Source organism: Paramisgurnus dabryanus, chromosome 6 (genome assembly GCF_030506205.2).
Source record: "Paramisgurnus dabryanus chromosome 6, PD_genome_1.1, whole genome shotgun sequence".
Taxonomy (NCBI): Eukaryota; Metazoa; Chordata; class Actinopteri; order Cypriniformes; family Cobitidae; genus Paramisgurnus; species Paramisgurnus dabryanus.
Genome location: NC_133342.1, coordinates 47,502,748 through 47,528,170, shown reverse-complemented (window position 1 = coordinate 47,528,170; position 25,423 = coordinate 47,502,748). Strand labels below are relative to the sequence as shown.

Genomic DNA, 25,423 nt, shown 5'->3' with positions numbered 1-25,423 from the left:
AACCGTTGAACAAGACATGCAGCATATTACATATTTATGACAAATGCAAAATAGTGTAGTAAAAAACATTTATCATTGGTCAAATTCGGGAACGTGACAGATTTTACCATGCGGAAGTTGCACACAACATTAAACATTTGATATTGATTTTGAAGAACACATTTTTTAATGCCTGAAAAAGAATGAAAGGGTTGAAACGGTCTGTTTTATTATTATTTGTTTTTATTAGAACTGTGAACAAAAGTGAATTCAACATACCGTAACATCACTTAGGCCTAATACATGACTGCAGAAAGCCATCAATGTGATATCAGCTGTTTCAGCTTCAACACAACTGACCTAATGTCAACAATATTCTCCATGAGCTCAAAAAATAAAATAGTAATAACCAATTAATAATGAAATAAACTCTGATTTTTAAGTTTAACAAGGCAAATAAATCTGTTTGCAGGAAGTACTTGCTTAATAATATAAACCTTAATGGCTACAAAAATGAATGAAAAACAAAACTAAACCAGACAGTCAAACATTCAAAGGCCAATTTCACTTTTTTGAAACCATTTGAATAAAGAAATAAAATGGCTCAAGTACGCAAACTTGTTTGGACAACATATCCAAGAATCCACAAACATAATTATTGGGTTTGGGTCAAATGTGATTCCAGCAGCGTCCACTGAAGCGTCAGGTAAAGGCATATATGGGTTTTAATTGAACAAAAACATTGATCTGAAAGTTCACACAGCTACAGTTACAGTCAAACACAATGAAAATCAAACACAAAAGTCAAAAATCCAAAAAAAAAAATTTGTTTGCATTTAACAGTTTTAACTTAACTCTTCTTCATGAAAACTTGTCATATTTTTAAAAACAAAAGTAATAAAGACATGCGCAGGTCAATAACAAATGACTGTGTGTGTTTGCACTGAATTTGGGAATGAAAATGACTCCTGATTGGTTCTTTAAAGGCAAATCATTCACATGAGCGTCAATGCCGGTTTAAAGCTTTTCATTCATTTCTGATGTTCACAAGATGATCCGACTCTCACAGCAGCAGCCCTTTAACACTGTGATCTTTATTCATCAAATCAAGCTATTAATATTGAGTGAAGCAAATGAATATGGCTATAATGAAGTGTATAACGAATGAAAACCACTGAATCGTTGTATCTCCTTGAAGCTCTCAGTTCTAGAATCTCATGGGAAAGTTCTAGATTCAAGACTGACGTTCCAGGAAATGGAGGATCACTTCCACGTATTTGCGGTCTGTGACACGGAGCGTGATGGGATCATGTCTAAGAGATATTCTCTCTGGCGCTCCACTGATGACGAGGAGCTCTTATGAACAGACAGGCTTGGATTCACATAGGCCATGGTCACACCTGCGATCATACAAAGAATATAAGAGAGTTTGACATGAACATCACTTAACATCATTTAATGGTTACATTTGAACACAGATGTTTATTTATAGATCTAATACAGAATAAAGGATTGGTTTCATGTGCAGTTTCATACAAATCATAAATGGCACTGGCAAACTAAATAGGGACATTCAGCAAACTTATATTGTTTTTGAACAAACCTAATTGTAAACACTATAACCTAAGCCTAAAAAGGAGGTTTTGACAGGCTCTTGGGAACAAATTTGGCTCAGAAATATAAAGTGGGTACCCAGACACACACACACACACACACACACACACACACACACACACACACACACACACACACACACACACACACACACACACACACACACACACACACACACACACACAGTTCAGGTGTAATTCTCAGTGCCCATGTGTTCAGTTCAGAATCTACCTGGTGTAACGCTGATCTGCTTCCTCCAGCTGGAGGTCGTGGGGTCAGATTTCCTCTTACTGTCACTGCTGCTGACCTTTGACCCCTGATGCGCTGCATGCTTACCTGGCCTGTTTACCAGCGCTGCGGCCGCCACTGCGTTGCGCAGTTGAGAGGACGCCGAGGAAGAGTGAGGAACTCCGCTACGAATCGCAGTCACTGACGGCTGCACGCTACGGGCGAGCTGCACTGGATTCTGGGAAGAAACACAAGAAGAATGCGTAAGTCACAGAAGGATTTATAAGTATAGAGAAATATCTTACAGCAAAAATGATAATCAATGACCTGTTTGATGGAGACGAGGTGGCGGTTGACTGACTGGCTGGATCTGCTGTGCGCCTGCTGAATCGAAGGCGAAGAGCGTGGTTTGCTCTGATCCACCTTCATCCCGTGAGCTGGGGATGATGATGAAGACATGGGAGACTTTGAAAGAATCTCTTGCTCTTGCTGAAGAGCTTTAACAAATGCCGACTTCAGCCGACTGGTGTGCTCGGTCTTCACAACCTTCTTCTGATTGGTGGACATGCACTGCTCACAAATGAACACTCCGCCCTTGCCTTTGCGCCAGCGACAGGTGAAGTCAGTCTTACATTGACTGCAGGAAAATGGCTCTTCGGAAGAGACAGCTAACCCGGCGTACAGACCCTGTTTACCTGTAAAACAAACATCTCTTTTAAATAAAGTTGGTCAGACCCCTTTATAAGAGCATAAACACTGTCTGCACTCACTATCATACAGCAAAGATACAAGGAATACTCTGTCAATGTAACGCACACAGACATAGTTTTAAAATGTAATTAAGTAAAAACACAGGTGAGCTCTACCTCGGCCCATTGAATCCAGAAGGTTCTGCACCACCTCCTCCAGCCCGAGCAGGTAGATGAACTCATTATTAGCCGCTGAGGGAAGAAAGTTAAATTCTCCCGCTGGTGGTTTGGGTGAAGGAATCTCCAGTAGAGTTTTCTCCAACTGTTTGCGCAGCGCCAGTTTCATCGCCGCCTGACGACTGGCCGGAGTATCTGTGACATTCGACGTGCTCGACTGCGACGGTGCAGATGCTGGTTTCAGGTTTGCAGCTGTGGTCTGCAGAAACAAAGCATTAGACAGATATGATGCTAAATTGTTGTTATTTTAGGTTATACAACAGAGCTGTTGAATGCTTCATTCTGGCTGGCTGATAAACATTCTGAGGGTGTGCATTATTTTTGAGTAAACGCACACCTATGAAGTAGTTCAAGGTCTGTCGAGCGCATTGCAGTTCCATATCATAGTCGCCAACAGATTCATTTAATTTCAACAAAGCATAAATATTTGTGTGGTAGTAAAAGAAATACATAGATACTCTGCTTTGCATCGTAGCCACATATCACCTCAGGTGTGAATTATTTTATATGAATTATCAAATATATTTCTTACATAATTATGTAAATGCTGAAAGATTCAAATGATTTACATTCTGTTGTATGGTAACAATCCAAGGACGTAGTTTTAGTTTGAACATGGAGGGGTTTATTTTTTAAATAAAATAATAATATTTCGTTTAATGTGTAGTGTTATTGGTTAATCAATTTAACAATGGTTTTAGTAACACGTACTTTAACTGATTACAAATTCAACATATACAATTTTCTTTTTTTACATATACAAATATGAAAGGTAACATTTCTTTTGAGATTTTTAAATTCCACCTAATGCACTTACATTTTTTGAAAAGAAAACACATCAGTTTTTGAACAACGCTAAACAAAAAAAATGATGTTAAATCTTAAAACCGCCTGTAGGCGGCAGCGTTTCGCTGTTTTAATGCGCGAGACACTTCAATCGTTCATTCAGCCAACTCACTCAAAAGTCTGATTAATTGAGGAACAAAACAAACAGCGATGTAAATAATTTTGTCGATCATAATTACAGACACTATTGATAAATGAAAGAACATAACGGATTAGAATACCATTTTATTGTTGCCATTAATAATTTAGCTAGCTAAAATATATGGGGTGTACTTCGTTATTACACAATATTCTCATACCTCTTCCTCAGTACTAGTTTTATTTTTTGCCCAGTAGTTGAATAAAGTCGGTTGATGGGCAGTGCTTCGCTTCATTTTGGTGCTACACGTGCTCTCCAGTATGCAGCAGTGCCAGTGACCTCACCTCACGTTGTGTACTGTTGCTGATGCCGCATTGGTGGGCGTTACCAATCGGTTCAAAGGAGTATCGTTACAAAATAATTTAATTTCTACATATTTTTCATTTAATCTATTGTGATTTTCATGTTAAAGTCGCATTGAAATTGAAATAAAAAAACGAATTTGTCTTGGAATGTTTTTTACAAATAACTTATGTTAACTTAAAAAAGTGCCCTCATAACCTTTGATCAAAACACAAATCTCCTCCCCTCCTGAAAACGTGCGGCCACTGCGAGCAGTCCCACCACCCCAACCAAATATATATATTTAAAGGCTTATTTGCATCTTTTCTGTTCATTTAATATTGCTTGTATTAACATTTACATTTTATTTTTATTCCACACATTCTTTTCATTTCATATTGCTTTTCTTTTACAGTTTTTCTTTTCATTTCACATAACTTTTCTTTACTCTTTTGATATTGTATCGCGTTATTTACATGAGGGTTTTGTTTTTTGTCAAGAGAGCCTTCTGTCTCTGTCGTAGCGTCCATCACCCATCTGTTTTTTTTTCCTGTTGTCACTCATAATCATCTGACCTCACACACTAACCTCGCGTCAACTGTCACCTAACAGTACCTGTATGTGCCAATTATCGTGTAGCCTGGCTCAGTGTTCGAATTATGTCAAAGCTTATGGGGGGGTCCCCTAGCTAAGCCCCACCCCCTGGCCAAGCCCCACCCCCTTATCATAAGGTCGCTGTGATTTCACAAAGTAAGATGTGATCGTCCTTGATCAGTAATCATCTGATCCTGGTTTTAATCAAAGAAACCCCAAATTACCCTTAACTCAAACTCTAAAACATTTTTACCCCTCAAATTAGTGTGAAACACTGGCAAGGGCAGAAATTTTACACAGAATAGGGGTGAAATAGGGTGGACCTCATTTTTAAATTACATAATTTTACTATACAGTATAGTAGTGGTTAAATGGATTACATTGCGTTTTTTGAGTCATAGATCGAATACTTTTCAGATCAGCAAAACTGGGGGTGGGGAAATAACATAAGAACAAATTAAGAAATTATGAGCATAGAAAATAGAAAAGAACAAAGTTACAAATAAAGTAAGATATATTTAGGTACATAAATAGAATCAAATGAATAATAACACTGTCTTCTTCATCGAATAATTAATCTGTTTTTAGATACAGAAGTGATTTTCCTTTGTTTTCTGTTGTTTAATTAATATAAATGACAGAAACACAAGCAGATAAGAACTGCTACTTTCAGACCAACACAAACATCTGATTTCTTTCTAAACTGATTGCACTTACTTTAAAACATAACTGAATGTTTTTATGAGAATAGGTGCCAAGACTGTGGTATTTCCAAATAATTTTGTGTTTGCATGCTTTAGGAATCGCGCGTCTCCGTGCGTCCGCTTATGAGTGTTGCGTCCATTTAAGTATGTGTGCGCGACGCGTCCTTGTCTTTGCGCACATAAAACAGCCCACTTAACATCTTCCGCTCAAATTGTTTAAAATCGCTTGCATGTTAACATTTGCAAGGTTTAAAAAAACACATGCAAAAGATACTTTCTATAAATATAGTTATTTATTTCTGAATGATGCGTATTTGAGCGATAAACAGGGCCAGACGAAATATGCGGACTTTTTTTGCTTTATCTCTGGAAATGTTTTGGAAAAATCTGCGGAATTCTGCAAAATGATTTTAAATGTTTTAAAAATTAAATTAGATAATTTAAGCTATAAATATTACAAAATTGCATCTAAAATAATTACTTTTTAAAGGCTTAAAATGAAAATGAATACACCAAAGCAATGAGTCCTCTGAATTAAACCGGACCAACATGAAGCAGATAATGTGCTTGTCAAGATAGAATTATAGTTTGTATATAAAATGACATGTATTGTTTATTTTGTTATATAATATAGCAGCATAAAAAAGCTTGTATTAATACGTTCTCATTATGAATTAAGCACGTATGAAGATAATTTCATCATTTTTACAACGCAATGTAAACTTCATATTTAAAATAACAAGAGAATTCATCTTGTAAACGGATTTGAAATGATGATGTGCTGCTGAGTGCCGACTGTCGCGTCACATAAATGACAATTACAAGTAAGATCTGCTTAACTTAGTGATAAGTTTTATTTCATCTGAAATATCAAATGGTTCGTGTTCTCTATCATTAAAAACAATCACAGCAAACACGCACAGGGTTTATGTACTTGTCAATGCCGCTCACAAACGCGCGTATGTGTGCTTGTCGTCAATGAGGGTTGGTCACAAACACTCAAGTGGAATTTATGTGCCCTGGTGTTAAGTATTAAAGAGACTATCATTTATTATCATTTAAGCGTGATTTCTTCTGCTTCCCCAATAAAATATTTTGTGTGACTGGGTGGACCAGCCGTCAGACTGAGAGGATAGATTTGCCACTGTTTGTCTGTCAATTCCTCCAGAAAACAGCATGAGGCGCACTTGCGAGTTTATTTATTTCAGACAGAAGTCATTTGAATTAGTTTATTGCGAAATTGGGACAAATAAAGACAGTTTCGCTTTGTGACACGCAACATGAGAATTTTAAATTCATGTAGTATTTTAATTTTAATAAAAACCAGGGGACCCCCCAATTTATATTTTTGTGCTTTATGGGGGGTCCCTTAAGGCTTATAGGAGGTCCGGGACCCCCCCAGACCCCCTTCAATTCGAACACTGGCCTGGCTCCGCCCTCCTACATGCTTCCACTTGATTTTCATTTCGCTTCAGTACTACGTCTGGGACTGCGGTGTTGCAAAAATCTGCAGGTCCAATCAGCGAACAGAGGGGAGTGGCTAAGAACGATGATGTTGAGGTCGTGCGTCAGTTTGCGTTGTAGTTCATAATTATTTTTTAATAACGCAGGTTAAAATACAGGAAATTTACGGGAAAATACTAATTCGGGAGGACGGCAGGAAAGAAGGGTAAAATACGGGAAGTTCCCGGCCAAAACGGGATAATTGACAGGCATGCATATGGTATGGCAGGTTGGCAGGGTACGGGAAAAGATTAGCAAATAGCGATTAGCAAATAGCAACATGACCCAACTTCAAACAATCCAGTATTGGGCTGGGGGCATAGAGTGTAAAAAAAAAAATGGATGACGCGACGTCACCTCCCTCCATTGTAATGAATTGAAGACAACAATGTCCGACCATGGTTGTTGCCATGTTACGTAAAAACGTCAGTTTGGAGCCATGGCATGCGCAGAAGAATCGTCCGTGGAGCCAGAGGCGAAGCCGCGGTATCAATCTTCCGCCCAAACGCTCGCACGCCTAATTCAACCACGCCAATCATAGCGACACGCCCCGTTTCTATAACATTAAATTACTTGATAAAACGAAACGTATCACAAAAATGAACACTTGAACATATATCAACGTGATATCAACTACTTGAAAGGGCCAAAACCATCTTTCGGAAACTTTTATTGGAAGTGTAAATAATTTTTTGTATTTAGAACAGAGTCCCATTCGTTTGAATGGAGAGGGCGGGGTTTATGACTTGTACTGCAGCCAGCCACCAGGGGGCGATCAAAGAGCCAGCGGCTTCACTTTTCAAGACTTATGAGGCACACTCGGGTGAGGGTGTAACTGATGGATTTGAATATTGGGGGGTCATAAACCCCCTCATAAACTATGCCCCTTAACACCTTATGGAGACAGAGCACATTAATGCTAATTTGAAACCACGCCTACCGGGGGGAAAACAATCCATCCGTCTCCATTGACTTTGCATTGCGAGAGGCTGCCTCCTTGTCATTTCTGGCTTATAACAAAAAACAAAATAATGCCTAAAAGCTGCTGTGTGACAATGTACAGCTAACAAGCCAACAAACCCAGAAATAAGTTTTTATAAGCTGTCGAGCCGTAAAACCTAGCCTTTAAGGAGAAAAAAAGTCGATCGCCGACTACATTTCCCCCTAGTGGACGCAGTTCTACTAATAGTGGTTCTATGAGAAGTTGCCTGTTTCCACTTTTGTGTCTTTAAACTCTCGTTTTTTGGGTTGACAGCTTATAAAAACTTATTTCTGGGTTCTTTGGCTTGTTAGCTGTACATCTTGTCACACAGCAGCTTTTAGACATTAGTCTGTTTTTGTTATATGCCAGAAATGACAAGGAGGCGACCTCTCGCAATACAAAGTCAGTGGAGACGGATGGATTGTTTAATCCCCGGTGGGTGTTGTTTTCAGGTTATGACGCACTGCGCTCTGTCTCTATAGGACTGCAAATATGAAATATGAACCAGATCTTTAAAATGATTCACTCACATTGAAAGACTGAATCAGTATTAACGACTCCATCAGAGTAGTTCATCAAATACCAAAATGCATCTCATTTCTGTGACCATGTGAGGCGTTAATAAGATCATTTAACTTCTGACTCTACTTCCTATTCAGTGGCAAAATGAGCACATGCGCAACTTTTACACTCTATACGCTGAGAAACTGAAGCCCACCTGACTGATGCTGACCAGCAGGCTGCCGTTGGGGGCGTTTGTTACGTGTATCAGACCGGGCTGGAGGATCTTGTGGCCCTGGACGTTGGGTACAGATGCTCGGTGAGCCAGCAGTAGCGGAGCAGCTGAACTTGAGATCTGCTGCTGTGGCCGGAGACCGGCGATCTGCTGTGTCGTCACTGAGATGGGCTATCGAGCACACAGACCGGTGGAGGAATGTCATCAAATCATTACATAGTCTTGGGTCTATACTGCATATCCTGAGAGCAGACCACTCACCTGAGCTCCTCTGACTAGTGGAGGCATTATGATCTGAGAACCGCCGTGTTTGGAGACCTGACCACCGCGCACCAGCGGAGGAAGTGTCGCGGTTTCTGAACCTCGACCAGATATCACCTGCTGAACAAGATTCACTAACTTTAGATCAATGAGCTTTTCCACAAACTAAAACCTGATCTTGTGTGACACATTACATTCATTTCCAGGACAGGATGTCGCTGTGTTTATGTTCATTATATATTAACAGGTTTTGTGTGATCATGTCAACCCAAATTTAAATACTATGGTAATATTTACACAAGGATACAGGCAGACAAAATTCGCAAATCATATGCAAAATTGTTTTGTGGACAGACTGTGATGAGTGTTAGAGACGAGTGTGTGAGTGATGTCATGATGCATGTATGTGATTATATATGAGACGACTGTTGCATGTGTGTGATGTGTGAAGCATTTAATACATTTGTGTGATGGATCTGAGAAAAGTGTGTTTTATGTGTGGATGCAAGTGCGATGTGTGCGATGTGCGTGCCTTGTTAAAAGTGTGATCGGCATCTGAGACAAGTGTGTTTTATGTGTGGATGCAAGTGCGATGTGTGAGACAACTGTGTTAGTAGATGTCATAATGTGTGTATGTTATGCGTATGAGACGACTGTGTATAGGGTGTGATGCATGTGTGTGATGTGTGACACATGTAATGCATCTGAGACAAGTGTGTGTTATGTGTGGATGCAAGTGCAATGTGTGAAACAACTGTGTTAGTAGTCTGTGTGCCTTGTTAAAAGTGTGATCCACTCGTAATATTGAGACCTGAATTGTGATGCATGAGTGTGATGTGTGACACATGTAATGCATCTAAGACAAGTGTGTTGAGTGTGATGTAGGTGTGTGATGCATCTGAGACAAGTGTGTTTTATGTGTGGATGTAAGTGTGATGTGTGCGATGTGTGAGACAACTGTGTTGCGTCGTGATGTGCGTGCCATGTTAAAAGTGTGATCCGCTCATAATGTTAAGACACAAGTTGTGATGCATGTGTGATGATGTCACAATGTGTGTATGTGATGCGTATGAGACAACAGTGTTGTGGGTGTGATGAGGTCATGATGCGTGTATCTGTGTGATGCATCTGAGACAAAGTGTGTTTTATGTGGATGCAAGTGCAATGTGTGAGACAACTGTGTTAGCACACTGCGTGTGCGTTGTTAAAAGTGTGAGTCGCTCGTGATATTGAGACACAAGTTGTGATGCATGTGTGATGATCTCATGATACATGTTTGTCATGCGTATGAGACGACTGTGTTGAGGGTGTGATGCATGTGTGTGATGTGTTAAGCATGTAATGCATCTGAGACAACTGTGTTGAGTGTGTGTGATGCATCTGAGACAAGTGTGTTTTATGTGGATGCAAGTGTGATGTGTGCGATGCGTGAGACAACTGTGTTAGTAGTGCGTGTGCGTTGTTAAAAGTGTGATTCGCTCGTAATATTGAGACACAAGTTGTGTGTTGCATGTGTGATGATGCCATGATGTGTGTATTTGACGTTGTGTGTGATGCATCTGAGACAAGTGTGTTTTATGTGTGGATGCAAGTGTGATGTGAGAGACAACGGTGTTGTGTCGTAATGTGTGTACCATGTTAAAAGTGTGATCCACTCGTGATATTTAGACACGGTTGTGATGCTTGTGTGATGATCTCATGATGCATGTTTGTCATGCATATGAGACGACGGTGTTGAGGGTGTGACGCATGTAATGCATCTGAGACAAGTGTGTTTTTTTGTGTGAATGCAAGTGTGATGTGAGACAACTGTGTTGTGTCGTAATGTGAGTGCCTTGTTAAAAGTGTGATCCGCTCATAATATTGAGACAGGAGTTGTGATGCATGTGTGATGATGTCTAAATGTGTGTATTTTATGCGTACAAGACGACTGTGTTGAGGGTGTAACGCATTTAATGCATCTGAGACAAGTGTGTTTTATGTGTGACATCTATTGCAAGTGGGATGTGAGAGACAACCGTGTTGCATCGTAGTGTGTGTGCCTTGTTAAAAGTGTGATCCACTCGTGATATTTAGACACGGTTGTGATGCTTGTGTGATGATCTCATGATGCATGTTTGTCATGCATATGAGACGACTGTGTTGAGGGTGTGACGCATGTAATGCATCTGAGACAAGTGTGTTTTGTGTGAATGCAAGTGTGATGTAAAACAACTGTGTTGCGTTGTGATGTTGGTGCCATGTTAAAAGTGTGATCCGCTCATAATATTGAGACACGAGTTGTGATGCATATGTGATGATGTCATGATATCTGTATGTTATGCATATGAGACGACTGTTTTGAGGGTGTAACGCATTTAATGCATCTGAGACAAGTGTGTTTTATGTGTGACATCTATTGCAAGTGGGATGTGAGAGACAACCGTGTTGCATCGTAGTGTGTGTGCCTTGTTAAAAGTGTCATCCACTCGTAATATTGAGACACGAGTTGTGATGCATGTGTGATGATGTCATGATGCGTGTATGTGATGCATATGAGACAATAGTGTTGTCGGTTTAAAGCACGTGTGTGATGCGAGACGCATGTAATGCATCTAAAACAAGTGTGTTGAGTGTGACATTGTGTGTGATGCATCTGAGACAAGTGTGTTTTATGTGGATGTAAGTGTGATGTGTGAGACAACTATGTTAGGAGTGTGTGTGCGTTGTTAAAAGTGGGATTCGCTCATAATATTGAGACACAAGTTTTGATGCATGTGTGATGATGTCATGTACAGTATGTGATGCATATGAGACGACAGTGTTGAGGGTGTGTGATGCATCTGAGACAAGTGTGTTTTATGTGGATGCAAGTGTGATGTGAGACAACTGTGTTGCGCCGTAATGTGTGTGCCTTGTTAAAAGTGTGATCCACTCGTAATATTGAGAAACGAGTTGTGATGCATGTGTGGTGATGTCTTGATGTCTGTGTTTTATGCGTACGAGAAGACTGTGTTGAGGGTGTGATGCATGTAATGCATCTGGGACAAGTGTGTTTTGTGTGAATGCAAGTGTGATGTGCGTGCCATGTTAAAAGTGTGATCCGCTCATAATATTGAGACATGAGTTGTGATGTGATGCATGTGTGATGATGTCATGATGCGTGTATGTGTGTGATGCATCTGAGACAAGTGTGTTTTATGTGTGGATGCAAGTGTGATGTTTCCAATATGTGAGAAAACTGTGTTGTGCCGTAGTGTGTGTGCTTTGTTAAAAGTGTGATCCACTCGTAATATTGAGAAACGAGTTGTGATGCATGTGTGGTGATGTCTTGATGTCTGTGTTTTATGCGTACGAGAAGACTGTGTTGAGGGTGTGATGCATGTAATGCATCTGGGACAAGTGTGTTTTGTGTGAATGCAAGTGTGATGTGCGTGCCATGTTAAAAGTGTGATCCGCTCATAATATTGAGACATGAGTTGTGATGTGATGCATGTGTGATGATGTCATGATGCGTGTATGTGTGTGATGCATCTGAGACAAGTGTGTTTTATGTGTGGATGCAAGTGTGATGTTTGCAATATGTGAGAAAACTGTGTTGTGCCGTAGTGTGTGTGCTTTGTTAAAAGTGTGATCAACTCGTAATATTAAGACACGAGTTGTGATGCATGTGTGATGTAATGATGCTTGTTTGTCATGCATATGAGAACGACTGTGTTGAGGGTGTGACGCATGTAATGCATCTCCGACAAGTGTGTTTTATGTGTGAATGCAAGTGGGATGTGAGAGACAACTGTGTTGCGTCGTGATGTGCGTGCCATGTTAAAAGTGTGATCCGCTCATAATATTGAGACACGAGTTGTGATGCATGTGTGATGATGTCATGATGCATGTATGTGTGTGATGCATCTGAGACAAGTGTGTTTTATGTATGGATGCAAGTGTGATGTGTGCAATATGTGAGACAACTGTGTTGCGTCGTGATGTGCGTGCCATGTTAAAAGTGTCATCCACTCGTAATATTGAGACACGAGTTGTGATGCATGTGTGATGATGTCACAATGTGTGTATGTGATGCGTATGAGACAACAGTGTTGTGGGTGTAATGCATGTGTGTGATGTATGACACATGTAATGCATCGAGACAACTGTGTTGAGTGTGACGTTGTGTGTGATGCATCTGAGACAAGTGTGTTTTATATGTGAATGCATGTGTGATGATGTCATGTATGTGATGCATATGAGACAACAGTGTTGAGGGTGTGATGTGTGACACATGTAATGCATCTAAGACAAGTGTGTTGAGTGTGACGTTGTGTGTGATGCATTTGAGACAAGTGTGTTTTACGTGTGACATCTAATGCAAGTGTGATGTGTGTGTGATGTGTGATGTTGTGACGTGTGTATTTGACAGACTCACAGGTTGTGCTGTTTTACTGGAAGCAGAAGTTCTCACAGGAGGGGATGGCACAGATCCAATCGGCTGCTCGGAGAACAGAAGACAGAAAACATTCAGATTAAACACCAGCAAATGAGAATATTCATCAGAATCATGACTTTACAAACCAACGGTTTTTTGGGCGAGTAGTAAATATATATCACTGCACAGGAATAAAATAATTTCAGAAGAGTGACAGTAAGAGAGGGTCATTGATCATAATCCCTGTTAAGTAGTGCGTCTATAAACCAGATGGGCTTAACAGATCTCAGTACAGCAGAAGATGATGATTTTACAGTATAGTACAGTCAATGGTGCTTTTCCATTATGTAGTACAACTAGGCTTGACACGGCATGATCACTTCAGACTGGGTGAGATTATGGACTTGCACCGTGTCCTAACTAGACACAAAGATACGCGATAAAAGGTATATTAAAAGTTACGTTGGTAGTGACGATTCTTGATGACCAATCAGTGATGTTACATACCACATTTTAGTATTGGTGCAGCTCGCTTGGTACTGAGGTGGTACTAAAAGTATCAGGAACCAGGTCCTGTACACAGTGAAAAGCCTCCAAAAGGGAGTCGTACCGAGTTGTACTATGCAATGGTGTGTCTGTACCTTGGAGTCTTTCTGTATTTGAGCATGTCTGAGTTTCTTCAGCAGGATGAGTTTGGTCTCCTCCAATCGAAGCTCTTCAGTCAGTTGTTTAATGACACGCTCACGTTCATGTGAAGAGCTCCTCTACATACACACACAATATTTCCATGATACATTAGACATTTTTTCTGTGTATAATAATATTGTTGCATGTCAACTCTGAAGCATAACAATGTACTGTTAGGAACTCTTTATTCGTGTGTGTGTAAACAACACAGTATGCACATTGTTTACCATGAGCAGCTGGGTGTCGAGCTCTTTAATGTGATTCCCGCCGTTCATGTGTGGACTGGATGGCTCATTATCAGACAGCACGATGACATCATCAGGCGACAAGGAGCTGCGTTCTCCCTTTAGGTCACTGCAGAGAGCGAGAGAGAGAGAGAGAGAGAATTAATCAGCATCTTAATCAATACAGGATATCGATAGACTTAAGTACAACAAAAGCAATTCTCCATAAAAATATCCATGACGAGCTCCCTGGGTTTCCCAAGTTTTTCATGAGCATGATTTGATTTGGATCAGGGAGATGCGACTCGTCCTGTGGATTAATCACCCAACTAAACACATCACGTGACACGCCACCCTCCCCCTCCCTTACCATGAAACCATGACAACCGGCCGGCTGGAACCTGTTAGTGACACATGGCCTTCATTTTGTGAGCGTTCAGGTGCCACGAGAAAATGGAGAAACTTTGGGGTGGGAGGGATTCGGACACACGCATACTTACACGTTCTGTCACACTGCTCATTGAGTATTTATAGACCTGAGAAACTTACAGAACAACGGATGACAAGAAAATAACACATTCACTTCCTGTTACACATACAAACATTCACAAACACACAGGATATTGTGTTATCTCACCACCTCACCCAAAAAGCAGATTTATAACCTTTCTGTGTCTCTAAACTCCATCTGACAGTATAAAACAAGAAAGTTAAAGTTTAAAGAGTCTGGAAATTAAAGTTCTGGCCATCTGTCAGCTTTAAAAGGAGCTTAGACGACTTCAAAACTTACTGATGTCCTGCTGCTTCTTCACTAAAGCCTCTCATCTTTTAGTACAGAAATATGTAAGCATCATTTATTTACATAGCTCAGGCATTAAACAAGGCCTCGCTATGCCTTTAAAGTCCTCACGTTTTCTTGGTGCTCATGTCCATGGGCTCGTCTCCTGTCTGCACCTCCACTTTGATGGTGGCCTTCACTTCCCCTCCACTAAGGAGGCTGGAAGTCTCAGATTTGGAGGCGAGCACTGTCCTGACATCTTGCTCCACAGTTTCAACTTTTAGACGCTTACTGTCCCCATCCACAGAGAGCGACTCCCTCTCCAGAGCACGCTTCTGACTGCGAGTCAGCCGGGACAAGTCCTCCGACATCACTGCACTGCACCTGAGAAAGAGATGGACAGAGAGAAAGAGAGAGACAGAAAGGTCAAATCTCATTGGTTCTTGTGTCTTGTAAATCCTGTGATTTCTAGACATAAAAAAAGAATGAGATGAGGGAAAGATAGACAAACACTCGTCCACTCATTCACTTGCCCACTACCGCACTCCCTTACACTTTCATTAGTCCACTTCACCAACTCATCCACTCCCTCTCTCGTCCACTCATTTAGGGTCAGTTTCCGAGGCAGGGTTTAGATTAATCCAGAACTAGGTTTTAGTTATATTAGGACATTTAAGTAGATTTTACAAACATACTTTACAAGAAAACAATAATGGTGGTGTGCAACTTTAGAAATATTTTTATTAATTCAGCTCAAATATGCATTTTTGGAATAGGACTAGGTCCTTAGGTCCTGTCCAGGAAACCACCCCTTCAGGGCTCATAGTCGTGCGTAGGTCCTATGGCGTAGCCGCGACGGCGTAAGTTCTGCGTCGGTTTTCATTTATACTTTTGCGTCGTTGTCCGCATTGACATGCAAACACACGCGCAGAACGCTGGTAGGCAGTATCCTCGCATGTAACCTCAGTAGCAGCGCGATCGTCAAAGAAGCAGCAGCTTGGCAAGTTAACCCACAAACGAAGAAGAAACAGCAACTTGTTGTGTATGATTTGAGAAAACCAGTAATGGTGGAAGTAAATAGACAGCGACTTTTGTTGCAGTTTGAGTTAAATCACTCCTCTACTTGGCCATTTCTTTGTTTTCATCGTCGCAAACGGAAATACCTATGACGCAGTTTTTTTTACCTGACGGGAGGGGTTCTGGTGGACCAAACACAGCGCTTGCGGTCCGAGTAGAACAGATGCGCTGTTAAAAATTTTGCGTGGTGCACGTCAGGCTATGCAGAGCTACGCACAGGCTACGGATCGAACTTATGCACAAATATAAATCGGGCTTTAGTCCTACTAAGTTCTACAAAGCTTAAAGCGTTTGTGTTTTGTGTCTCTACAAAGAAAATATTTTAACATTTTTTTTTAATGTCTAACAATATTTTGCCATGTAAAAATATCTAGAGTCCGCTGTGTCTTGGTGAGGTGCATCACGTTCTAAAGGTGAATTAAGTGTCATTTATAGTTATATTTTTACATCATAGGTTATGCATAAGCTGTGCAGAGCTCTGCATTACCTGACGTGCACCTCGCAAAAATGTTAACGACGTGTCCGTTCTACGCGGACCGCAAGTGCTGTGATTGGTCCACTAGAACCCGTCCCATCAGGTAAACTGTCTGAATCCCTCCATCACTGCTGGTATTCTCAAATCATAGACAACAAGCTTTTTCTTCTTCTTCATTTGTTGGTTTACTGGCCAAGCTTCTTTTTTGGCAGTTTCGCTGCAGGACGACGCATAAGTATAAATGGCTACGCAGTAGCACCTACGCACAACTATAATGAGCCCTTTAGGGTCAGATGTTGATTGTTGCTGTACCCAGACTCAAAACGCCATTAGGATATAAGGCTGGGACAATTAATCATGCAAATGCACGTTTTCTGAATGAATGAATTTTAATGAATTATGGTGAAATGCCACCACATCCAAAAGCCAGAGGGCGCTCTCCGGCAGAAACTCCATTGTGCAACAGAAGACGAACCATTACAAGCGCTATTCCAGGAAATGTCTATAAGCATATTTACATCGCTTTTCTTCAAATTGTTTCAGGTATTTTTATGATAATAAAGAATATTTGAATGATTGTGTGTGATGAGTGTTGTTTTTTTAAATGCACGTTATAAACGACTCGGACTCGTAATGATTTTAGATTGATAAGGACTGATCAAAGACCCGTAGTACCCACTAGTGTTGTAGTCAAGACCACCGAGACCAAGTCATGACCAAGACCAAGACAGGCAGAGACCGAGACAAGACCAAGACTTTAAAGGGTCGAGACCAAGACCGGCCGAGACCAAATCACTGGTCACTGAATTAAAACACTTATGATAAAATGTGGAATATGCATATGATTAGGCAGGCACTTCATGTCTGTGTGCGTGCATGTGTGTGTTAGCCATCAGAGAAGTTGATTAAATAATCAAAGGCATTGCAGATGTGGGAATTTATCTTTGTCTATAAGTAAATTAAAGTGAACAAACACTAAAGAGCTGAAATCAACTTGTTGGTAGCTGTTCGTCGTTACGTACCCTTGTGTGTATTCTGTCTACCATTGTTGGTATTTGATAAATCAATGTTACTTGTGGTAATATTTGAATATTATGAATATGTATAGTATGTATGCATGTATGGTTGGGCACATATACAACTAGAATAATGTTTCTTAACGAGGTATCATTATTACTATTATTTATTTTATATGTTTTTTTCTTTCTTTCTTTTTTCCATAGATATAATTGAAGAAGGAAGCATTTTGTTCGGTTGGTATAAATTGTTTAATAGACTGGGGTGGGGTTCAATAAGTTTTACTTCTCCTCACTCCATTTCAAGCATAAGTGCAAGTTGTTATTATTATTATTATTGTTCAGTATTCTTCTATTGTTATACTATTTGCTTGAGATAAATAAATAAATGAAATGAACTTAACCATTTAATCTCAACTGTCTTTCCATGGCTTGCCATCCACTTAACACAATACAGTTGTTTTTAGTAATAAAATTAGAAAAATTGTCATTGGGAGAAACTTAATGTTTTAACAATTCCAACATCATAAGCCAAACCTGAAAAAACTGCATACAATTAATGATAAAAATAAATTTTTGATGTGCCATCAGTTGTGGTCTTGACTGGTCTTGAAATAAAATTCTGAGACCGAGACGAGACCGAGTAAAAAAGCGGTCGATTCCAAGACAAGACCAAGACCTTTAAAAAGTGGTCTACAACTACAACACTAGTACACGCACAAGCTGCATATGAAACAGAATCGGAGTCTTGCGATTCAGAATCGATTTCAGACAGTAATTTTTAAGGGGAAATGCAATGCATCGTCACAGCCCTATTAGGACTACTGACAGGAAAGGCATTTCGATTAATATGAGCCAAATAACAGCGTCTGTCTAACAGTGGGACAGATCGACAGGAGGTCAGACAGCTGACATCATCATCTAGAGCCTTATGCGCAACCGTTCAACTAAAAACCATTAATCACATCAAAGCCTAGCAACAACTGTAACAGCTTCCAACAGTAAGAAAAGAAAACACACACACTCATATCACACTACTGCACACACACAATGAGGAGCTGACTAAAGTCGTTTTCTTTCTCCTACCCTGTGACATCACAGCGTCACACATGACCCTTCCCAGGATTCCATGGGGCACACAAAGCACTTTCCTGAGAACCGGTTTAAACCGGCAAGTGCATGACTAAAAGACCGACAGGACAAGGCAAAGTTAACCCTCATCACCGCTCATCGGGTGAACCCAATTCTGTTCTGAAGGAAATACAAAACAAACTTTAGTCAGTGCTGCTTATCCGGCCATCAGGATCAGTACGGCTATCAGCGATGTATATGAAACATCTGCTGTGTGTGAAGTGTTGTCGCAAAACTCTTTCATTTTAGTTTTTAATCTCTACTTATGTTAACATCCTCAAACATCAATAAAACAAAATTTCACACAAAATGTTCAGAGATCTGCTGCTTTTACTATAAAGCACATCATGAGGAACCAGTTCTTCTAAATCACTCCAAAAACTTTACGACATTGCCAAGACGATCAGGTTCATCAGCTTTTATACTGTTCAACACTGAGCACAAAACTCTTTCCAGACATCCAACAACCATCAAGACCAGAACAAGTGTAAGAGGAAACGTAACGTAACTGACCCTGGAACAGGTGTTACTACGAGTCTGCGGCCCACCGGACCCTTCGATGATCTCTGTGAGATTATGAACGTTGTGCTGGGTGTCAACAGATGATAAAATGGAGGCAAGGTGTCGTGTTACACACATCTGATCAGACTAACGCATACACCTGGCCAGACCCCTCCACTCAATACTAGCACCACTCTCACCACTAAACAAATAATAAAATGACACCAAATACACCAGCTGCTATTCTGGACTGATTTACTTGCCAGACCGCTTCATTAAATCCGAATGCAACACATACCTGAACAAACAAGTAAACGACAAAATGCTCGATCTCACCAAACCTGCACGAAACAAGAAAAACCTCTTGATGACAAACATCTAGGTTTACATGTGAAGATCTTCTAGTAGAAGGTTATAACTTTATTAATCCTTGTTAAGTTTACACAGTTATAGATTTTATAAAAGCAAGTATAGCAACCAGCCCTGAACCTAACCCTTACCCCGTTAATCCATCCATATTGGTTTAGTACTGCTGTGAAAGTGCAAAACTGCAAACAATATCTCTAATAAGACACAAGCTGGGTTTCCATCACACTCACTGATTTAATGTGCATTTTGAAATATCCCATAAGAAACAAGTCTTGTACACGCTAAATTTCTTTTTTTTTGCAAATTAAGGGATTTTTATATGCTTGCTTGAGGCTGTTTTTGACTTGTGTGAAAAGAATAAATTAGAATAATGGGAGATGGAAACACATTTGCCGAATAAATTCTGATGTAGCAAACATTAAACCCATGTGACTGCTCGTCTAGCTGTATCAGCTGACATGATCACTCCCATATATGAGGCTCGATGTCATCGCAATGCCCTTGCTGCTAGGGCCTGCATCAAAAATGCTGCATTCCTTCTTCTGTGCACAGCATTCAGTTTTGCAATTACAAGTTGCACTGCTAGTAAATGAATAACTTGCAAATCGTAACTAAAAATAGTCATGTATCCATTTTCTGATCGTGCCTTGTTTTATTTACTGTTGGTTACTAGTTACCAATACCATCGTCATTCGCTCAAACAACTAGATGGAAACGCAAATAATTCGCATTCGCATTAATTTTTTTAAAAGATCTGCTTCAGATTTTGATGGAAACCCAGCAACAGACTGCATGTATGTCGGAGCCGATGCTGCATTGAGCAATTATCCGACATATGCTGCAGACGCACCTTCAGTGACCCAAGTTTGAAAGCTGGCTCCAGGTCCTTTGCCGATCCCATACCCCTCTCTCCACCCTATACTTTTCTGTCCTCTTCTATTATACTATCTAATCAAGGCAAAAACATAACTGCATGTAGTAGTGTTGGTTAAGTGTGTGCATTTCGTAATCTTCTGTTTTTCCTTACGCCTCTACTGCCTGTACTAATATGTATTTACTGTAAAGCTGCTTTGCAACCAGGCAAAATTGTAAAAAGTGCTTTAGAAATTAATTTGAATTGAACTGAACCGTGTCATGTCCACGATGTGGGGCTACAAACAGTCTACAAACACAACCATCAGAGGTTTGTAAACTGATGTGCGAGATGAACTAGATGAGCACCATTTCATTTGCTCAAATCGGGGACCTCAAAGTCAACCACATCCTTGTTATTGTCACCAAAAGAGCGCTCGCTTCTTTCACTCAAATTCTAAGACCGGATCCCAAGTGTCCTTTACAAAAACAATCCCAGAATGCATTGCAGCGAGCAGCTTTTAAAACGTCACCAGAGGGGGCGTAATATGGTTTGTGAGAAGTGACTCAGTTCTTACAATGAGCTCTACAATGAGCTAAGTGATGTGTAAAGTCCTGTCTCACTCTCACTCGCTCTGCCTACCTGCCTGCCTTTCTGTCTCACTTTCTCTCTGTCTGTCTCACTCTCACAGCAGCCCACAGGAAGTGTCTCAGTGTATTTATAGCATCTGATGTAATGACCCAGCCTACAGGCTTAAACCAAACACTGAGCATGACCTGCATGCGTGCTCACGTTGCTTTCTGTCTCTTACACCGTGTCCTTACTAATCGTGACGCAATATGATTGCAGCAATGGGAAATTTGACTGTCCTTACTTAACGCAAAAAAAATAGTGTGATGCAATCAATCACAAAACATAGCCAATCAGAAGAGTTTCGCTTTGTTTTGTGTCTCTCACACTCCAGCTGAGCACACACACACATACATCTCTCCGCTTCTTATGGCTTACCTTGTGCAACTTGAGGGATAAGTTATATATTTCTGCTTTTAAACATCTAATCAGTCTCCCCTCGTCCATGTTTGATAATTAATAGTCATAATGCACAGATATTTCATGGGCTGCGTCCGAAAGCTCTAAAATGCTGCCTTCGGAGGCAGCATTCCAAGGCATGAAGGCATCAAAGCGCAACCGAATTTAATGCTAGGCTTACTTCCTGAGATTCATTGTGCCGTCTCATAATTTTGTGTGTGGGCGTGCACAAGGAATGTGATTGGTCGAGTTTGAAAAAACCAAACTCCAAAAAGCTGGAGCATATATTTAGTGTACATAAAGTTATGTTTTCATTACTAGCGAGAAATTAGTATTGCAGTTTTCAAATATGGGATTATCACAAATGCGCTCTCTGTTTATTTTTCAAACAGAATTGCATTACGCTGACTATCAAGGCTGTCCGAATGCATTTCTCGTGCAGCCTTCATGCCTCTGAAGTCATTGCCTCATGATGCAGCAAGGCAACAAGTCAGCTGCCTATGCTTTTAAATGGAGCCATTGAATGAGATCTCCATATATATATAGGCGGAGAAATAGAAACTGGTTCTAAAATAAAATGGCACTCGTCGTGGCATCGCTGTTATTGACTAAAGAGGAAGTCAAAACCAAGCAGCCAAAACGCTTCATGTCATCTATAGTGCAATTATGATGTCATAATGTGACAAAAGACTGCCAAATCAATTATTTCTACATGATTGCATCTTTAGCCCCGCCCACTGATTTACACATAGTAGAAGGTGAGACAGATCAGTGGGATTATCAGAGCAGAAAAACAACAGAGATGAATGTACATGCCTCCGATTACAAGACGTTGGGTGGTGCTTTTGCATTGCAATTTGCCACTGTGACACCTGTGACATTTGTGTCAAAACATGCGTGTCAGGTGTTTCTGTTTATTCCCACAAAAGCATTTTTAATAACAGGTTCATCATTTAAAAACTGACATCACAAAAAGGAGGAGAGTTCTGATGTTCTCAGGTGAGCTCAGCATCCCATCTTTATCCCTGTCCATGTCCTCCATCAGCACCAAACCAGCAAATGTCTTAATTTTCTAGAGATAAGATCGTTTATGACCAACAGTGAACAAATCACTGAGGGGATGTTTTTCAAATATTTGTATTTATGAAAATAAATTATGAGCCAATCAGAGGCAGGGATATAAAGACCAGAGGGGGGATAATCTCCCCATCCACCCCAGCAAATCCCCACCCTGAATACAGTACAATAATATTTAGTTTTACATTAAACTGTTTAATTACAAATTAACACATCCAATTTTTTTTAATGGCACTTAATGCAAGTTTAAATTAAGTCTATTTGGCATCTACATATTTGCAACAGTTCTACTACATTAAAAGTTCATACCCATTTCAGGCTATAAATAACTTTACTTTTAAACCATGTATTACTTCCCTTAAAAAAATTTATTAATAATGTTTTTTGGCATATTGATTATCACCGTCATCGTTTTATTACGGTATGTTTCATCCATGGTTTTTGTGGCAACCATGGATAACTGTGGATTACACCCATGGATTACTTAGTGGTAACCAAAGTTTAACTATCGCAAGCAACCATGTTATTTTCGTAAGGGTGATGAGTATAAATAAATACAAGTTCAGAATATTGAATATACATCTAAGAGAGATGAGTGGAGCACCCGCAGTCATGTCTCTCATGTCCACAAAGCAGAGTGGATGTGAATCCCTTGAGAACTGTTGTTGAGGGAACGAACATCATTAACCAAACACAAAGACCAATCGCAACATTAAAAAGATGGAGGACAAGCTGTGCCCTGTCAACATGAAACCAGTCAATTACCCATGAGCAAAATCAAGTCTTATTCTACGGTTTTAGCACTGAATATACGGTGCCTTTTTCTAAAGCCACTGTTTTCAAACTACTTTAAAGAAAAAACAGAGAGACTTCCTGTTGTGACCTCTTCTAAGCATCATTCATGTGACACGAAACTCCTTCACTTCACTATGTTCACCTTATTATTTCAACAAGCACATATTGATATCAACTATGAAAGTGTTTATGGGAGACATAATTTCTTATCCCCTTCTCCTTACACAACCCCTAAACCTAGCCCTCATAGAAAACCTTTGCCATTTTTAATTGATAAAAATACCATTTATTATGTTTTAGGCCACTTGGTTTAAGAGGACACAGGAAAACAACATATGCCAAAAACACCAAAATGTTGACATCATGGTGTACACACACACACACACACACACACACACACACACACACACACACACACACACACACACACACACAGAAAGCGTGCCAAATGTGAGTCCACTGTCATTCTTACAGGGAATGAAACTTTGAAGCTAAACACGAGTTCATAAATGGTAGAGATGAATAAAGGGAAATTTGCGCGTGCCGCTTTAAGATGAGGAAGAGGATGATGATGAGGAGAATGAGGAAGAGCAGCAGCCTGGACAAACATGACGGGTTAAAGTAAGCCGAGACACAACGACTCGACTGCATTAAGACGAGCCATCACAATAATCACAATTATAACATATTAACATCACAACCACAGGATCAAAACACTTGTGTCACAGTCTCACTATACTGTACTCTACTGTACATTCACCTCAACTCTAACAGAGTAAAGTTTAACAATAAAAAAATCATTAACAGAAACAGAAACTTTCAGACGATAAACTCACATGAACTTAAACCTGCTTGAGAGAGAGAGAGAGAGAGAGACAGGGAGAGAGAGAGAGAGAGAGAGAGAGAGAGAGAGAGAGAGAGAAAACATCACAAACTCTTGTTGTTATCGGAAGCTTCACACACATTCATATATCGTCGCGTCGGATCGCGTGTATCATTGTTTCATATTTATATAATGACAGACTATATCGTGTTTAAAGTCGCGTGATACTTTGTAAGCGCGCGTGTCGTCGCGGGTCGGTGAGGGTGAGGAAGAGAGGAAGAGGAGCAGCTCGCGACCGGACAAACTCTTTCAGAAACTCACCGGCTCGCGGAGACTCTGCGCCGTGTACCGGGACTCTTCCTCACACTTTCCACCGGTAATTCACTACGATAATCCCGGGGCAACCCTCCGCTGTCGCTCGCGCCGCTCCGACGCCTCGCTGCCAAATAATGCGCCGCTCTCTCACGCTTACAGCCGCGGCGTCACCGCACTGAGCATGCGCGCTGAAGCGCACCATCATCATCCTCATCGATATCACGATTGTCCTCTACTCGCGAGGGTGGCGTTACAAAACACGGGCTCATATGGGCACGTGATCGAGGGTTGCGGGAGGTCAGTGGTTATGTTATAACAGTTTACAGTCAGCTGAGTGTTTACTGTAAGTGTCCTGTCTGTCAGAGATAGTGCACTTAAAGCACGTAGTGACCAAAATAATGTTAAAGGCATTCATCCATCCATCCATTCATTCATTCATTCATTCACTCACTCAACCATTCTTTTTTATCCATAGTTCTACTTTGTTTTCACTAAAATGTATTCATTATTTTATCTGTTTACCCATCCACTCATCTATTCATTAATTTATTCACCTATCCATACATTATCCATTCATCCAATCATCTATTCACCCATCTACTCATCTTTTCATTCACCTATTCACCCATCCACTCATCTGTTCAGTCATCTATTTACCCATCCACTCATCTATTCACCCATCAGTTTATTAATATATTCACCCATTTATCCACTTTACTATTTATTCATCCTCTCATCTATCGGTGCACTCATCTATCCATTCAGTCGTTCTCTATAATTGATCCCTTTAGGGATGCATGATTGAACAAATCAATAGTCTTATATTGAAGGTTCTTCTCAGTCGTCAATATGCACCTGAGCAGCAGCAGTCTTACTTAAAAAATACTTACTTGTAAAATAAAATAATTTCCTCCACTTACCTTCTATAGGTTATGGCCTGATCTCTTAAAAAAAACATATTGACTATAGTGAGATTGAGTCATTTGCTGAAATATGTGACCCTGTGAAATCTAGGTTGCAGTTTTGAGATTAGGAGCATCAAAGTCTGATTTCGTATTTATTTTAATTAGTTCATATTAA

At 40.2% G+C, this 25,423-nt stretch overlaps 1 protein-coding gene across 3 annotated transcripts; it reads right to left on the bottom strand.

Annotated features, from left to right (window-relative positions):
• Nucleotides 1-209: 209 nt before the first annotated feature.
• On the bottom strand, nucleotides 210-24,562 carry LOC135767201 (transcriptional repressor p66-alpha-like). 3 transcript variants are annotated; one of them, XM_065276855.2, is made up of 11 exons: nucleotides 24,350-24,562; nucleotides 15,015-15,266; nucleotides 14,108-14,234; nucleotides 13,835-13,957; nucleotides 13,194-13,256; nucleotides 8,795-8,914; nucleotides 8,516-8,704; nucleotides 2,688-2,946; nucleotides 2,149-2,516; nucleotides 1,825-2,059; nucleotides 210-1,379 (listed from the first exon to the last, which is right to left on the bottom strand). In XM_065276855.2, exons 2-11 carry the CDS (start codon nucleotides 15,251-15,253, stop codon nucleotides 1,243-1,245), a joined length of 1,860 nt encoding a protein of 619 aa, XP_065132927.1. In that variant the 5' UTR covers nucleotides 15,254-15,266; nucleotides 24,350-24,562; the 3' UTR covers nucleotides 210-1,242. The 3 variants fall into 3 exon arrangements, with proteins under 3 accessions (XP_065132927.1, XP_073671142.1, XP_073671141.1); XM_073815041.1 differs by lacking the exon at nucleotides 24,350-24,562 and adding an exon at nucleotides 24,042-24,062 and having other exon boundaries at nucleotides 1,930-2,059; XM_073815040.1 differs by lacking the exon at nucleotides 24,350-24,562 and adding an exon at nucleotides 24,042-24,062 and having other exon boundaries at nucleotides 8,795-8,911.
• Nucleotides 24,563-25,423: the final 861 nt, after the last annotated feature.

What these genes read in the sequence shown, in the direction of transcription:
- LOC135767201 (XM_073815040.1), bottom strand. An exon ending in GACATGAGCACCAAGAAAAC is followed by an intron (nt 14,235 to 15,014) that starts GTGAGGACTTTA and finishes CGCTCTCTGCAG; the next exon opens with TGACCTAAAGGGAGAACGCA. An exon ending in TGCTGGTCAGCATCAGTCAG is followed by an intron (nt 2,947 to 8,515) that starts GTGGGCTTCAGT and finishes TTGTTTCTGCAG; the next exon opens with ACCACAGCTGCAAACCTGAA.